The following is a 17296-nucleotide window of genomic DNA, read 5'->3' on the forward strand; positions in this document are numbered from 1 at the left end:
GTGGCATGAAGGTGACAGGCCCTAGGCACATATTTAGACAGCCTGCTACAGCTTCTGAACAACAGAAGCCAGACCCAGAACATCTCCCCCATGTTACAGGAGAAGAGCTTGAGGGCACTTCACTTGGTTCTGGACCTAGGAGCATGGCCCTGGGAGCTCCAGGACTTTATTAGCCAGTTTACATCGCACTGGTCCTGGCGGCTGCAACAGCACAGTAAAATAGCTGCATGCTAAAGCAGTTGAAGTAAGCTGTCATCCTGTTACTTATTTGGTGTTCAGATTCAACAGTGCTAATTTGAATGCATGGTGGACGGTTATTTATTTTAAAGGATGCTCTCCATACTGACATCACAGCCTCAGACTTGTTCTTAGTTCCATTTTTATTCTGTAAAAGTTTAATATTTTGCTAAAAGATAGGATTTAAAAAAAAATCATCCCAACGGTGTGATTGGAGTAAAGCTATATGCAAACAGCTAGAAAGATTGCTAGAGAGCAGGAAAAGCAGGACAGCTATAAGCAGCAATAAAATTAATATCTATATTAAACTAGCAGTGCAAAGATACAAACTGGAAGCAGCTTTACATTAAAAATACCGCTTTTTAAATACAGAAATAGCACCAATTTACAAAAGATAATCAGAAATGTAAACGTGGCAGGTAGATTCAAGTATAAGTTACACATTCACCCTCCCTAACAACTGTTTTGGAACAGAAAGGTTTTACAAACCCTGCAGAACATCATAGGTATGCACTTTTCCTCAGTGTGAGTACAAATTCTGCTTTTCCAAAGCTACTTTGCTGGTGAATTGTTAGTAGTTTAATTTACTTGTTTGCTTTCAGTGAAGGCAAAGACAGAAAACAAACTCATTCCCTCATGACTACCCACCCCTCTGCCTTGCCAGTCAGCTGCAAGCAGCACTGTCCCCATTGTCACCCAAATGCCTCAGTGCTGCTGCTCCATCCGTCCCTCCACCTACTTCAGTGATAGTTTTGCACAGACAAAACCAGAACAGGACGGAAACCCCCTTCTGCTCCCAGCCCCAAATTTGCTTTTACAGCCACAACCCATCAAACAGCTTTGACTGTGAGGGAGTTGATTCTCATTTCCAGGCCTGCTGTATTTACAGAAACTCAAAAGTAGAAGCAGAAATTGGAAATGGAAGATACATTTTCAATCCCTGCATTTTCAAGTATGCTATGACACAGACTATAACACAAGGCAGACATCACCATCGTGCTCCGGCTAGAGTCAATACTTGACCCCAGCGCTCCCCTCTGCTGCCAGCTGCCATTTCATTCAAAGGCTGCACCATGCTGGAGAGGAAAAGACAAGGTTTGGAGAATCGACATCCGTGATGTCAACCAGAACCACGGCAGCCTCTTTCCAGCCAGAACAGCAATACCTATAGGTTAGCACAAGTGCAATGGCAGCACCGTGCCCACTGCATGTAACTTTTCAAAATGAAATAAATACAAGTGGGTGTATAAGAAGAAATAATTCAGAAGCAAAAATTGTAAACTTTCACAATTGTAGTGTGATTTAAAAAAAAAACACAAAAAACAAGAAAAAAACAACTTAAAATTTAGCAGTCTGAAGATTTCTTCTTACCATCCCTGAAATTTCCTATGATAATTCCACTGTAGAGATTTCCTCTCAATGAGGGCTAACCAGCTCTCCTTATAAGGCTGTTACTGGTTTACTCTAAGATAAGGCCGCATTAACTCAATTCCCAGTTTTGCTAATTTTTTTTTCTTAAATTCATTTTTTTATCATACATTTTATTATAAAAATAAAAATCCTCATCAAATTCCCACCTCCCACATAAAATCCTAGCCTTGACCAAGTAGCACATCAGTCTACCCTTGGAAAATCCGTACCAATCAGTTACAATCAAAGTTACTACTCATGAGGGAAGAGCTGATGATGTTGGCCTTATGTTTGCTAAAAATCCAGAGTAACACGAAGTCAACAGCAATATTTTCTGTCTTTTAAAAAGGAAACTGCACAAATTTCATGGCAGATTGCTACACCAGTAAAGAACATACCCAACCATAAGAGTATTAACCCTTAAAATTATGTCCTATATTATTAATAGCACCACTCATTATTTGAGGACCCTGAATGTTAAGTGTTATACACGCCCTTTTCTTCCTCCTTATCTTCTCATAAGGAACACAATTTTCTCCCACTTCCAAAGTCTGACTCCCATTCTTTCTTAGCCTCTTCTGTGGTTTAGACAGATATGTGCCAAAAGATAAAATCTCCCTCATCTTCCAAGTACATTCAAACACACTATTAACTGGTTACAAAATTCCCAGAAGTGAACAGATAGGCACTTAAGATCTACTTAAGGGGTACAGATTGAAGTAAACCTCTAAGAAGGCACTTAAGGAGACTCAGGTTAAACTGAATCTCATAGCGTGGTTACTGAATTACCAGCGTCCCTTCGTCATGAAGTCTAGAACATATATTGCATGGGAAATGAAATCTTAGCACAGCTCTCCTGGTGGCTTGACACTCTCAAATGACTTTGTCAAACTTATTTAAAGAATCAGGCTTTGTATTCTTCACATCAACCTTGTACCTTTTGCTCAGATTAGGAGAAAGAAACACAAGGAATAATGCAGTTCATTGACGTAACCATAAAAATGTTAACATTCACAGTTATTTTGGTCTTAATATTTTTCAAATGTATACATTCAATCATACGGTGTTATTAGTTTTCCTAACCACAAGTGCTGGGCAAATTGTACAACAATTGACTGACATTCAAGTAATCCTACCCTGAGAAAATCTGCTACTCTGAAGCTCCCACTCTAATGTACCAAATAAATAGCAAGAGGCTGTACTGCAGAGGCAGGGTTTGGCAGATTGTTTTAGTTCATCAATTTCACCACAGATTTACTCAGGGTAAGCAGACAACAATGTTAAAAAAATTGCTTACCCCAGATAAGTGCTAGATGTCTCACTTAAAACCATGAGCAAAGAACCCATGGGGACTCCAAGGAAATCTCTTTGCATCTCCTCACAACAATAAAGAGTTTTCCAGATTAAAACCACAAATAAAGTTTGATGCCCACAAGGTTATGTGAACTACAGCATCTGAATTCAGATCAGTACTGAAGGAACAATTAAGTAAAAGGTTTTTGCTACCGAGTATGATTTGTGGAGAAGGTTAACAGAACTGGGGGGTGAATAGATAGTGGGGAAGCATACCAAAAGGGATGACATGTCAACATGCTCCTCTTGTCAGATTAAGAGCTTGTTCTCTTGTAACAAATACCATGTCCTAGGACAATCTGCCCAACCTTTGCAATGCCTGGAGTTAGTCAGTGCTGGTACTAGAGATTTCTAGTCTTCTCTGCACAGAGCTGGCATTTCTGGTCTGGTTGCCTTCACTTCTTTTCCATGCACCAGGATCTCCAAGACTTCCAGGAGTTTTGAAGAATGCCTCGTGACGTGCAGGACGAACGCTCTTGGGAGTGACAGGAGTTGACGAAGGCTATTTGTGAAACAGAACCAAGGTAATTCAGTAGTGTTTTATCAAAGTCTACACGCAAGCATGCCTACAAGCTCTCTTCTATTTGCAAGAAACACTGCATCCTGTGCTAGTACAGGGAACTATGTCACACAATACATTCAGGAGCTCCACATGAAAAGCAGTGGGCTGCCTGCCGGTACATCACTGCTGGGAAGCTGAAAGCCTTTAACTCATTTTCAACTTAAGTATATTCACAACTAGTTCATATTTATTCTTACGCCAGTCTTGTCATCTAGCTCAAATGGCTCTTTCCCCTCCTTAATGTTTTAGTCACTTCTGTTATTTGCTAGCAACAAAACAGATCTAAAATTAGTCTACTAAACCCAGGCCTCTACTGCTTTAAGTGCCACTCTACTGTAACCTCTAATGGTGGTATCTGTAATCAGATTGACTCTGTTACAGGCTTTTTGTAAAGCTTGAACAAAATAAACATAAAATAACATTCGTAAAGCTTCCAAAAGTTCAATTTGTCTTTGCATTAGATGGTAGGAAAACACATCACAGACTAAAAAAATGTAAGCTAAAGCAGTGCCAAAATGTCACTGCTAATAGTTGTGCAGACCCAGCTAACACAGTGTGACATGACTATTTTATCTCATCAGTCGTACTTCAGATTCACTTTTGAATTTCTCATTTATATATTCAAAAAATCTACTACTATGGTAGAGTTTCAGAAATATTTGTTGATCTTTCTTGATGATCAACAGAACCCACAACAAGTGGTTTTCACTCAGTCCTGTCGGATGCTGCCATTAAACTTCCCTTACTTGGTGAGCAGAGATTAGAATAGGGGTGAGGAAGTAACCCAGCACATTCTGTTCTGGCCATTTGACTCTTTAATGATAACAGAAAATCCTCCCATCTTCCTAATGTGTTTCTAAGCTCCTGCATGATACACTTAGAATGCTAGGATCAAACTGAGAAGAAAAAAAAAAAAAAGCACTCAGATCTCTGGGAAAACAACCAAAAACTAACTCATTTTTCTTCCTCTATTCATGTCAGACTTCTAAGACTTTAAAATTCCTCTAAGAATTTGAAACCTGCCGCTTTACCACTCAGCATGACATATCCTATGCTGGGCCATGTGTTTAACACTATCCCAAGCCCTCCCACCATGACAGATGGACATGTGAATTACACGGATGACACCACGTCCCAGCCTGCCAATTTGCTGCTCTGGCGCACAGGCACCAGCACACACCACAAGCTGCCTTCAGTCCCACTGAGTTGGAACTGCAGTTTCACAGTCATTCAGTCACCTTTGGTGCTTACCTGCTGCAGTTTCACAAGGGTCACCGGATGCCCCACACACACAGGGGAGTCCAGTTTAACAGCACTGCAGGACCTTGCGAGCACAGGTCTCGGGTGCGCAGCAGGGTGAGCACTTTGCTGGGGATCCACTGACGGTGAAGGTGAGGCATTTGGAGTAACCACTGCTGTGGTGCCTATGAAAACAGGCGTGGTTGATGCCAGGCCAGACATGCTGATATTCATGGAGGCAGCAGCTGAGGAGCCATCGGGAACTGAAGAAAGAGGGCTAGGAATTGCAGGCGAACAGACGAGAGGAAAGGAAGCCAAGGCTGCTGATGGCACCATGACACAGGGGACGCTCAGAGAAGGTAGCTGGCTTGCAGCCAGGCCGATGGCACTGGGAGCTTGGTTTGCAGAGAACAGGAAATTAAAACTGCTTAATCCTAAACGAAAGGGAGAAACAGCAAGGCATTAACACAGTTGACAAATTGGAATTAAGCTAACACAACTTCATATAGAACAGGAGAGAGGTATGACAAGAAAGAAGGAAAAAGAGAGGCTGTCCAGGAAGAAACAAAACTGGGGCTGTTAAGCCAAGCTCCTTTTTTCTACCTACCCCCACGTCCCCCCCTGCTGCCTGTTCACTCTCTCTGCATCTGTTCACTATATTCATACTAAGCACCAACTACACCTTGCTATTTTCTGCTTCTAACTTGAGTTACAAGCTTTGTACACCTCGGCTAAACAGACTCTTTACACTAACAAGAATCCCATTCTCTGCTATATGAAAGTATACGCACTGTGTTTCAGCAAGAAAGAATACAAATAGAAAACATCCAGATGTACCCATGCTCATTTACCTTAGAACTGCTGAAATACTATTTTCAGAAAGAAAGTGGTTCCCAGTTTGTTTGACCTTCCAAAATTCCAAGATCAACATTTTCCAACCGAGCATCTTTATCCTATAAGTTGCTCCACGTCAGTGAAAGCTCATAGACCCCATTCTATGCCACAAGGGAATCAAATACTACAGCAGTAGTCACGAAAATCTGCCTCATGTGTGCTGCTCCCACAAAACAGTCTTTGGAACCGTGCAAGCACAGTCACAAACAAGGGCATGAAATCCTTTTGTATTTTCAGCTGCTCTCTCCACGGACACTCCCAGTGATTCAGTTTGTGTGGCATGATCCCACTGAGGCATAAGACAAGAGAGTGCAAAGCGTGTACATGACTAAGTTCACCCTTAGGGGAATGCTGTTGCACTATTCTGGCACCTTACTGACAAATCTAGACTTCCAGTTCCCCCCAGTTTTGAATGCCAGCTAGGTGTCTTATTTTGCTACATTTAATTCATGCACGCAAAATCCACACTATTTATCCCCAGTAACATTTGAGCACCTAAAAACAAAATGCCTCCATTTTCAGCAAAGCAACAATTCATATGGAATTCAGAGCTATTAAACTACTACAGAGAGCTGCTGACACTTCTTGTGCCAACTGTAGACTTCCTGACCTATCTGCAGGTCTCCCTGTTTGAACAGCTCAGTGAACAGCTGGAAAGCTTTGAGTGCCTCTAGATCTCATGTCTGTCCTTACCAGCAGCAGGCTGAACATAAAGATACTGTGGCGCAAAAGGCTGACTGGCATTTTCTTTAGAGATGTGATCTTTTCTTGGAGAAGGTTCATCAGGGTCTTTATTCTGAGACCATTTTTCTTGCTCCTGAGAATCCAAAGGCTTAGTAGACTTTCTGTCTGCAGTCTCTGGAGCAACAGGACTTGAGAGGTCAAGATGAAAAGCTTCTAGATGTACAGCAGATGCACAGCCACTTGCTGGGGTAGAGTCTGCCTTAGGCGACTCAACAGGCTTCTAAGCAAAAACAAGAGAGGTAATGAGGAGTCCAAATTGAAGTACGGTATGATGTCTGAAACACCTTCCTCAGCTACAGAACAAAACATGTACCTGTTTCAAATGGTATATATTCAAACATCAGTATGGGGCCTGACCTCTATTATCAGTAGCGAAGAGAACTGGGAAATATATGCACTTCACTTTCACCATTATCTGCTCTCTCACCAACCTGCTGTGGGCAATACTGAGTGTGAGAGGGACTCAGGCTGGAGAGTAGGGAGAAAGTACAAATCACATTTTCTGTGGCTCAGTGGAATAAGTAATGCCGCTGCTGTCTGAGAAAGCCTAAGCAAGGAGTGGAAGATAAGGAGTCATACTGATTTCTTCCCCTCTGGCAGCCTGTTCTGTTGAAGACAATGATCAGGACACCAATTCCAAAGGACAGCTGATCATCACTTCACTATGCAAAGCAATCACAGTCCATTTTCTACTGGTACTGCAAAAACATCTCCTAGTTAATGCCTATACTTCCTGACACAGCACTCACATAATTATATCAACATGCTCGAGGTAGCATTTGTATCCATGACAAGAGTGATTTTTTTGTTTCTAAAAACGCTATACTGGGAAAAAGTTTTCCCCAACAACAGGAAGCCTAACTGATAATGAAATCCATTTCTTTACCTTGGGTACTACAAGGGAGATAGGGACATCACTCTGTTCAACGGTCTGCTTTTTAGCAGCTGGTTCTTCATCGTCGGTGGGAGCAGAGGGCGATGCGCACTGATGGCAGCTGCGTTTCTGGCAATGAGCTGGAGGTACAGCACCCTGAGCTTCTAGGGGCAAGGCCTTCTCCTCTGTGCTCCTGCTCTCCTGAAGGCCACCGCACAACATAAAAAAGGATGATGAGGGGAAACACAGGAAGGGCTGGCTGGGGAGTAAGGGAGGTTTTCCTTTTTCTGTCGTGGAGGCTGCTGCACTGGAAGGATGCAGAGCTTGGCTGCTGGCCCCTTTTGGCAGCAAAAGGCTTGGCACATCTGCCTGGACCACAGGGAGAGCTGCCTGAGATAAAGGGTTAACACAAAAATCAGAGTCCCCAAGAACTGGAAGAAGGGAGAAAGGTGAGGTTACACTTGGGTTCCTTGCTGCATTGAGTATCGTTTCTGTGGCACAAGCTTTGCTCCTAAAGAAAAAAAAAAACACAAAAACATTTAGTACAAAAGCAAACCCATGTTTTATCCTTACAAGCTATTATCTACCATTCTTGGGCATAAACATGGAAAATTCACCAAAAAGCCCCACTTATTTTACACAGTTTACCATGAGGGTCACTATTTATTATATCAAATTATACTGAAGCAGGCTTATCAATTGCTTGGCAGAACAATAGTGCTTTCAGCTGCACTTGACTGGAGTAGAAAAGGCCACGAGGGAGCTACGCCTGGCACCCAGACATGAATTCAAATTGGGATAGATATAGAGAAGATCCGCTAATATGGCAAGAGAGGTTTTCCATGGAATTGTGATTTGCTCAGCCTAAATAAAATGGCAAAAGGGGCAGTAAAGCCCTGTATGAACACACCTGAGAAAAAGACCAACTACTGAAGCAAAAGGACAACAGTGGTACAAACATAGGTGCATATATACTTGCTGTGAATAAGCTCGAGTAGTTAAACAGAAGAAAGCTTTTTATTAACATAGCAGTAAAGTTAGATTGTGATAGCATAGTAGGGGGAACAAATAAACAAAGGAGTTTGAGGTGCATCAGCTTACATCCTTGACTGGCTCTACATTAAAGCTTTCTGCATGTTAGAGTGAATCTCCCGAGAAACAAACAAAAAAACCACCAAACAAACAAGCAATACTGAGATCTACCAGAATTGAAATAGTAATAAGGAGACTCAGTACTTTCTATCCTGGTCCTGTGAATGGAATCCAGACTTTAACTACACATGGCAAACACCACGCTGAAACTAGACAGGAGTTTTTAAGACCAACTCACCTAGTATCTTCCTCTATTTTCTGCCTGCAGACAGTTGCTAGATTTATCATTTTTGAGCAATATTCATCTGAATTCACAATGCAAGCTGAAAGAACAAAGGAGCATTCAGTTAGTAAGAGGCAGGTTTACCAAGCATATTTTGATACTGAACATATGAAATAATGGCTATAGTATTTCTCCCCTGGCACATTTTTATAATGTCCACTAATCACCTAGAGCCAGAACCTGCAAGATACTCAGAATTCTCAGTCCCACTGGAGAGGTGTTTGACATCATCATTTCCTATACCAGGGACCTGTGAAAGGCCCTGTAATTGCTTGCTCATTTTTAAGAGCTATCCGTTAGATTGTTACAGTAAATTCCACTATATTAAGAGCCATAAATTAAAGCAAGCTTTTGTGTCCAAATAATCTTTCTTTATCTATGCCAAACTTTAACAGAAGAAACCATACTATAGTTGCAGTTGGCAAAGAACATAAACATTTACCAGAAAACAAGCTGCTGATTCAAAGCAGCGTTGCCCCAATTCAGCTCATTTAACTTTTGTCACTTGCCTGGAAGACCCAAAATCCAAGTCTCATCATCTGGACAGTGGAAGTATTGGCACCTCCCTAAGGCAACTCACATATATTTTATTAGGTTGTTTCACTTGGTCAACTGCCTTAAGGAGTGGGCGCACATTTGGGCAGATTCTGTGGTGTACAAACAAACACACTTCCTTAGTAGTTACCTTGTCCCTCTCGACGTGGGCTGTTGGGCTCAGAGCTGACCTTCCTTTTGGTACCTTCGCAGGGCTGTGCACCATTAAATGAAGCATGACGCGTGAACCTCTGCTTTCCAGTAGCACAGATCTGATATGGGGGACAGGCTCCTCTTTGTGCCTCTGCTGGAGGACCAGATGTTGGGCAGAGCACTCTCGGCTCATCTGAAGGAATACAGTTTTGTACAAGTCATTCAAAGAACACAGCTCGTTATTTAGACTTCTGCCATGTTACCAAACTTGGCCACAGGAGAAGAGCTAACCCCTATGCCATCCCAAGCCCCACAGCAGTAAGTAGATTGTAGTTGGGTAAGCATGGATCAACAAGACAAAGGCTGCCCTCTTTTCAGTTTCATGGTAGCTGCAGAAAGCAGCTACACTCCAGCGTGTATGCCCAGCAAGAGAAAGGGGACTAAGATATCATTAACATTTATAGCCAAGTATGCTTTGCTTTTACTTGGTTGTAGCACTGGCCTGACTCAGAGAAAATACAGTAGCACAAGACTTTCCCTCACATTTGCTTCTAGACAAGAATCAGCAGCTTACAAGAGCTCTGGTCAATCCTCTCCTTTACAAACCTCTCCATGAGGAAGCACATGATAAGTTCCCTTACCAAGAAAATAACTCATTGTCTAGTTATGACAGAAATACTGAGGTGTTGTAATCCCAAAGACCCACGGAACCACATTTGGAGATGTAGGTGTAATCTTCCATTGTTCTACAATTTATCTAATTAATCATCGTTAGTTAAGTTTGGTGAGGGCAAATTTTGAGCTGGTAAGTGGTTGATAATCACAGGATAGACAGTGAATGTCACGACATTCTTCACACGCAGAAAACAACCTTATGTAATCTGGAAACAAACATCAAAGAAAAGAGGAGAGAGCTACACAATTTACCGGTCTTTCCACGGAATTCCACAGGCCCAATCCATTTGAAAGCTGGCTTGCGGCCTCGTTCCTCTGTGACATGAACTTTCTTTATCAAGCATAGGCTGGTAAGAACATTGGCGATATCATACAGCCTTCGTACCTTTGCTAACAGGAAAGAACAAAAATAGTCAAGACAGTCACATGTACAATGAATACAGTACATATTTGTGTAGTAGTTCCATTCCAGAGCATCATCATAGATTTCACAGATGAGACAAGTTAAAATCAAATTGGGATGGACTCTAGCAGCCTCCCATAAGGGCTGCCATGCCAGCTCCCACTTCCACCTGCTTGTCATCACTCATTTCATTTTAGCTGAGCATCCCGCCTACCTCATTTTGATGGAAATGAGTTAGGGAGTGACTACATCATCGGATGACCAGAAAAGGCGGCAACCTCCATAAAGGGAAAAAGCAAGCACACAGAAGCAAGAAGCTTGTCAATGTGCACAGTTGATCACATATTTACAATCTCAAAAATGAAATGCTCCGAGAAAACCTGTGACTCCAATAAACAACGTTTTTGAGCTGGATATGGTACACATATCCATTGCTCAGCTAAAATTCTTACATCTCTCCTAGCATCTGGAATAACATTTTAAGACTGAAGTAGTGGTACTTCATTTTAAAAGTGCAAAATGATTTGCTAATGCTGTTTTTGTCACGTGGTCCAACAGATCTAAGAACCAAACCCCACTAACTGAGAACGAAACTATGCTACCCAGCTGTGAAAGACTTCTAGGGTGAAAAGGAGAAGTAACAAACTTCTGCAGAGAAAACACCAATGCTATTAAATTCAACAAAACATTTCAGTAAGTCCTGAAACACATTCAGTCATTCAGAAAGCAAGAAGAAATAATGTATAAACAATTAAATCCAGAAACCCAATATTCCTACATTCTGAAGCTAAAACTTAAAGATGATTGTTAAATTGATGCTTCTCACCCCAAGGTCTATTTAGAGAAACTACTGTTTCCAATCAAAAAAAAAAAAAAAAAATTTTTTTTTTTCTATTTAGAGAAACTACTGTTGCCAAGCAAAAAAAAAATCCAAACCATATTTCGGCATAAGATACCTGACCTGCTCTTGCTATTACCTACAAGTGTCAGCCCAAACGTGCCCCTCTTCTCCCTACTCACTGCCTGATTTGTCTCTCAATAGCCAGCTTACTTTTAAACTTGCTGTAGTCCACTGTATCCTGGTTTTCTTCTATCAATATCTTCGCTGCGATGTCCAGAGTGACTATCTTGGTCTTGGAGACAAGGAACAGCATGACAAACTTTTGGCTCATAATCCGCAAGGACTTGTCCTTTCTGCTGTTTGCAGATGCTGTGTTACAAACAACACCCAAGCCTCTTAGCATATGTCATCCATCACAGCCAGAAAACTAATAAGTAGGTTTCTCACACATAAAAGGAGTAAAGTATTTTCTTGTCGGGAAGCAGAAATCTTTTGAAAGGCAGAAAATAACCGAGTAATGCAGACAGAAGCCTCTCTTCAAAAGGCAATAAAAATTGAAGCTTACAGAAATAGCCCTTAGAAAGACAGATTCCAAAGCCGATTCTCCACTGTGTTACACAGTTTTGTGCAATTATCATTTTAAGGGACTTTAGAACTTAAACACTATGCATTATATGGAGAACGTGTAAATGATGGGCAAATGGAATATGGCACCTTCTGTCAAAACAATGCATTTATTGTCAGGTATGGGTGGCGAAAGAAGGAATGGAACATCTTGTAGAAGTTCCTGCCAGTCCAGAGGAAAAAAGAGAAATCTGTCCTGACACCAGTGCTAGGGGCAGGACAGGAGGATGAATTCCGTCACCTACACAGTGAATTCGCCACCTTTTTGCAAAGAGTAATTTTTTGCCACTTAATTTAGAAGCATAGCAAAGGAAAAAGCCACACAGTAAAAAGGAGAAAGAGACATGTATCTGTATCTCACATCACACGCCTTAGTTATCTTACCCGATGTGCAATCGGGTTCTACAAAGTCAAGTAACGGTCTGTCCTGTGAGTCTGGCACTGTTTCCTTTTTCTGCTCTCCAGATTTGTACTCCGTGTCTTGTTCCTTGTACTGGGAGGTCACCAGCTCTCCATATTGCAGCTCTCCTGCTTCCTGAAGCGTTTTCAGAGTCTGACTTAGGTTGTGCCGCCCGTGCCAACAGTACTGGTTCTTGGCCACGCGGCTAACCAAGTGCAACGACTCCAGCACATTCACTATATCATAAATTCGTCTCCGGCCGACTCCTGTTTTAAGAGGGGAAAATAAAAGGGACATTGACGCTTGCCTAGTTTTAACATGCTCTTCAGCAGAAGCTGAACAAAGAACAGGCTGTTCTCTACGCTGAGTATTCACAAAGCATCTTTCACTTGTTCTCCTGAACATATTACATTAGACCCACCCAAATCTGCAGGATTAAAACCGATGCATGACTGTGGTATGATGCCTTCTGTCTGCTCAGCAGATACAGCTGAGCATCAGCCATAGCTTCATCTTGAAACATTGGCACTGTTTAGATGAACTTGCTGCAGATTGTTCTGCTTCACTCAGACTTACCGACACTGTCCTAAGGTTTGCAGAGCACTCTGGCCCTTCTTTGCAGAGCGCTGGAGCTCAGGCATAGACCTGCCTAAAAGCACGTGTGTCAGAAAGGGCAGGAAAGGGTCTGAGCCCAGCACTGACACAGGGTAGATAAAAGATAAAAATCTTACATCCTCAGCAGAAACTGAAGTCTTCAGTGAAGGCCAGGTTATACCAATTAGGGTTCAGCCTGACTGATGCGAGCAAAACTGGGGAATGTATATGAAGCAGCTGCTGGCTCTACTTGCTCTCCCAGGTACTGCTCTCCAGTGCTGTTTGAAGCGTGGCTGTTACATCCCACACAGTGCACAATATGCTAGTGGCAGCAGCTGCACCTGAAATCCCGTAACTGTTACCATCAGCTGAACACAACATGTGCTAGCCAAAGGCAAAGGTTTTGAAAGACTTCTCTGCAGAAGGCAAGGCCTTGATGCACCTGTTTACCCTTCTGCATAATATAGATAACACTTTCAGCCTCAAATGGATATTAAGCAATTCATGAGTATTTCCAAGTGTGTGGACGTCTTGGAGTGAAAGATACTCCAGATAAGCAGAGTGCTACACGCATTTCATTCTTGCTACTTCTTTTCTGTTAAACAGCCACACTCTAAATGTAGATAAGGTATCTATTTAAAGATGACTTTTTACAGCCCTTTCTATTTAAGAGACAACTTCTCCGACAGACCCGGATCCTTTTGTTACTGATGTGCCTTGAGTCCTCTCTCCCAAGTCCTATTGCTTTTCTCAGAAATTTCATTAATTTTTAACTAATACCAAACCTGAAAATAAGACCCAGAAAACAGACCTTTTGCTGCAGTCTCACTATCTCAATACAACACATTTTCTCATTCTACTTTTGCAGGTCTCCTGGTAACCTGTCTTCACAAGACAATATTTAAAGCTAAGAAAACTCTGATGAACAATGGACGGTATGTCAGGTACGTTACTTAGTCAAGAAGAAGTATTGATTTCCCAATTGATTTCCTACACCTACTTGTTTGCAATTGTTTCCCTAAAGTTTCCATTTTGACATAAACTGTTGTTTATTAGTCTTCCTACGAAGGGCTCGTGACTTTCACAATTGCTTCAATGTTCAGCACATTGAAAATTTAAGAAAGCAACAGCATTGGTAGACAGCTGGAGGACTGATCTGTTTAGTAAGAAGAACTGCCAGAAAGCAGATTTCAAAACAGACTCTTTGAAATATTAGGCATTTCTAGCTCTTGATTAGTATGTTTAGAAGAGTACCTGGATGCAAGGAAAGGCAGACTTTGAATATTCAGTACCAAGAATGGCCTTCTCAAGGCCATTCTGTAAGGTTACCCCAGGTGATCATTTACCCCATTTTTGCAGGCATACATACCAAGAATTGAAGCCACTTCATCCAAAGAAATGGTAGTTTTTTCTGTTGATAATGGATAACTTGGATAGCGAGCTAGAAACTTTTGGCACAAGAGTCCTAAGCTTTTCTGTTTTCTGCTGGGCCTTTGCTTTTCAAATTCATCAACCGTGCCGTCGTCTACCATATCATACTGTTAAAACATAAATGTTAAGCCTTTAGTGAAGGTGTTTAGAAATAAGGCATAGTCAAAAAAGGTATATTTCAGATGACAGCAATATTCACGCTTTCTAACATGGGCTTCTTGCAAGAGCAGAGCACTTGTGTGACACACTTCTGCTTGGATGCTCTGTAATCCAGTGTCCAACACACAAGACCTGTAATGAAAAACTCCTATCTGCAAGTTCATGGAATAATGGTTGTGCACAAACAAACAAAACATAAGAAACGCTAAACAAGCGGATAAGAACTCACTTGGAAGGAATACTTCTGTTTGAGAGAGGAAGAGGAATATTTCCTCTAACACCTCTGGATATAATAAGCCAGAAGATGAACAAACCATCAAAGAGCTCCTGCAAAACCACTTTCAAGAGATTTTACTGCCCTTCACAGTGGCCAGCTTTAAGGAACTGGGCTGGCTGGTGTGGGGAAAGGCAAAGTATGATACAAAGAGGCTATGAAAGGCACTACCCAGGCTCTGAGCCTTAAAAATAGTCAAGCTGTTAGTGTAAGGGAACTTTGTATGCTGGTCTGAACTTGGTCTTTCAGTCCCTGCAGGAGAAAAATAAAAACACCACTGTGATGGCAAAAAGGTATGAAGAGGTATGTTTATTACACAAGTTGCAGAAAATGAGAATGATGGAGGATGTTTTTGCACTGGTAATACTGGAGGTTTACTTCTGTTTAAAAAAAAAAAAAATGGAAAATCTCTCTCCAGTAAAAAGAATTTGAAAGCTGTTGAAGCCAACATTTCCTTTTTGTGTGGTCTTAGTTGTCCTTTGCTGACTATGACTAAGTGAAAAGAGCAGAGTTTTATATGGTAAGGAAATAGCAATATTCTTTATACGCTCTCACAGTAACAATTTCACATATTTTCTAAGCTAACACTTTGTGTGGATAAATGTATTAATTGTAGGTTCTATTACCTAATTTGGGAACTCTTTAAAGTAGCCACTCTAAAAATGCTGTATGACCTCAACATGCTCTTCAGTTCTAACTGGCTTGGAGTGGTAACAATGAACTATTAATCACAGAATCACACAGGATCATAAGGGTTGGAAGGGACCTCTGGAGGTCATCTAGTCCAACCCCTCTGCTAAAGCAGGTTCAACTATCTTTACTTATTGGAAATTGTGTTAGGAAATATCTTTAGAGAACTGTTTGCTCCTCTATGACTTGTCTAAACTGGAGAATTCTCCAGTCACCATAGATGCTGTAAAAGCTACGCTTGTAGCATGACCTGTACCTATCAAATGACGTTTCTCAGTAGGAGGCCTCCATAACTATCTTCCTCTCTGAAATCACCACGGAAGGATATTCTGTGACAAATCATGCAGGAGAGGGAAAGCAGTGTGGGGGTGGAGAGAAAAAACAAGTCTGAAGGAAGAAAACTTACGCCACTTATTATGACCTGACACCACCATGTCCATGGATGGACTTCCTGAAGCAAAGCATCAACTCCACCATTGCCTGAGTCCCCGCAAGTAAAAATCGGGACACTTGGCCATACCATCTGTTAGTTAGGGGCTGGGGTAACAAGGTCGGAAATTGTTTTAACTGATCACTCTGAGGGGGTGTGGTATACAAGGTAGAAGACTGCAAAAGCATGGGGAAAAAATATGCACACACCGTAGTCCATCTGCTTTTGAAAATGGCAGCACAGTGGCCAAGCAGGGCGTCTGTTTAAAAATGATCTGGCAGCTTTCTTTCTAATACAGTTTGGAAAATAGCTTCAGGAGAACTTAAATGTGCTGGTTTCACCACCATAAGCTCTACTTCTTTCACTGTCCTCTCAGATCAACTCGTCTTCAGGCTCTTGAGTGGTACCAAGTCAGACACTGCTGAGACAACTACCTTCAGTCTTTGACATTCACACTGGTCAAGTAGAGCTGCACTGGCAAACAACCTTGGGAATGTTTTGAAATACCGCAGTTTCCTATAGGAGAGCCAAGGACCAGGTGGAAGAAAACTAATGCTCCGTTAAAAGAAGGTCTGAGTTGTGACTGAACGTAAGGTAACCTGTTCTAAGTCTCACCTGCAGCGAATCAGGTATGTCGTTCTGCTCACTGTTTTCTATAGGCCTGAAGAGCTCTTTCTTCTTTTCCCTGTCCCTCATGTCGGGGCTAGCAGCACTAATGAGCATCTTCAGGTTAGCAGTGGGGGTCCAAGGGTCAGCCTGAGGTCTGTCAATGAGTTTAACAGGTGTCATTGGGTTTCTGTCCGGGGTGCAGCCCTTCTGCTTTGATAAGTCAACCGGATCATTCTTAATGGGAGTCTTTGGGGCCATTCTGGATCGATCAAGTATGTTTTCCTATGAAAAACAAGAAAGAAAACAGTTTGACAATCAATTTCATTTGTTCTTACAAAGGTAATCTTAGCGAGTCATGCCTTGGCACTCATCACTGTATTTAGTGCAGTTCTCCTGCGTTCACTGGAAGCAGTGAAATATTCTATGTGATAGCGTACCGGAGGCAGTGTACGAGACAGTACCCCAAACTACCGAAGCTGAGGTCAAACAATCAAACTTGGCCTACTGTGCTTTTAAGTTCTGAGCGTTATTACAAGACAGCATTGCCCATGAACATAAATCACCAAACTGGACTGAAAGAATGCATTGGTCACATTATACTTGGCAAGAAAATGTAGGGTCCTGCTTGAGAAGTCTCCAATGAAAAGCCATGCTGGGAATGCAGCTTGGGCTGTCAGGAACATCACACTGAAATGAACTTCACGTGCAAGGGGAGCAAGCTTTGCAGCCACCCTATCCGCTGCTCAGAACAACAAAGAACTCCACAACGGCATTCCTCAACCACAGCTGGG

At 41.9% G+C, this 17296-nt stretch overlaps 1 protein-coding gene across 1 annotated transcript; it reads right to left on the reverse strand.

The window, feature by feature from the left end:
• On the reverse strand, positions 363-16783 carry E2F7 (E2F transcription factor 7). The gene is made up of 11 exons (XM_021385226.1): positions 16512-16783; positions 14282-14450; positions 12303-12584; positions 11505-11663; positions 10303-10440; positions 9374-9568; positions 8644-8728; positions 7326-7824; positions 6389-6659; positions 4814-5235; positions 363-3502 (listed from the first exon to the last, which is right to left on the reverse strand). Exons 1-11 carry the CDS (start codon positions 16761-16763, stop codon positions 3326-3328), a joined length of 2649 nt encoding a protein of 882 aa, XP_021240901.1. The 5' UTR covers positions 16764-16783; the 3' UTR covers positions 363-3325.

This window comes from Numida meleagris, chromosome 1 (genome assembly GCF_002078875.1).
Source record: "Numida meleagris isolate 19003 breed g44 Domestic line chromosome 1, NumMel1.0, whole genome shotgun sequence".
In the NCBI taxonomy this organism is placed as follows: domain Eukaryota; kingdom Metazoa; phylum Chordata; class Aves; order Galliformes; family Numididae; genus Numida; species Numida meleagris.

What these genes read in the sequence shown, in the direction of transcription:
- E2F7 (XM_021385226.1), bottom strand. Translation starts at nt 16,763, where the DNA reads ATGGCCCCAAAGACTCCCATTAAGAATGATCCGGTTGACTTATCAAAG. An exon ending in TCTCCCTTGTAGTACCCAAG is followed by an intron (nt 6,660 to 7,325) that starts GTAAAGAAATGG and finishes GTTTTTGCTTAG; the next exon opens with AAGCCTGTTGAGTCGCCTAA. An exon ending in TTATGTTCAGCCTGCTGCTG is followed by an intron (nt 5,236 to 6,388) that starts GTAAGGACAGAC and finishes CCTTTCGTTTAG; the next exon opens with GATTAAGCAGTTTTAATTTC.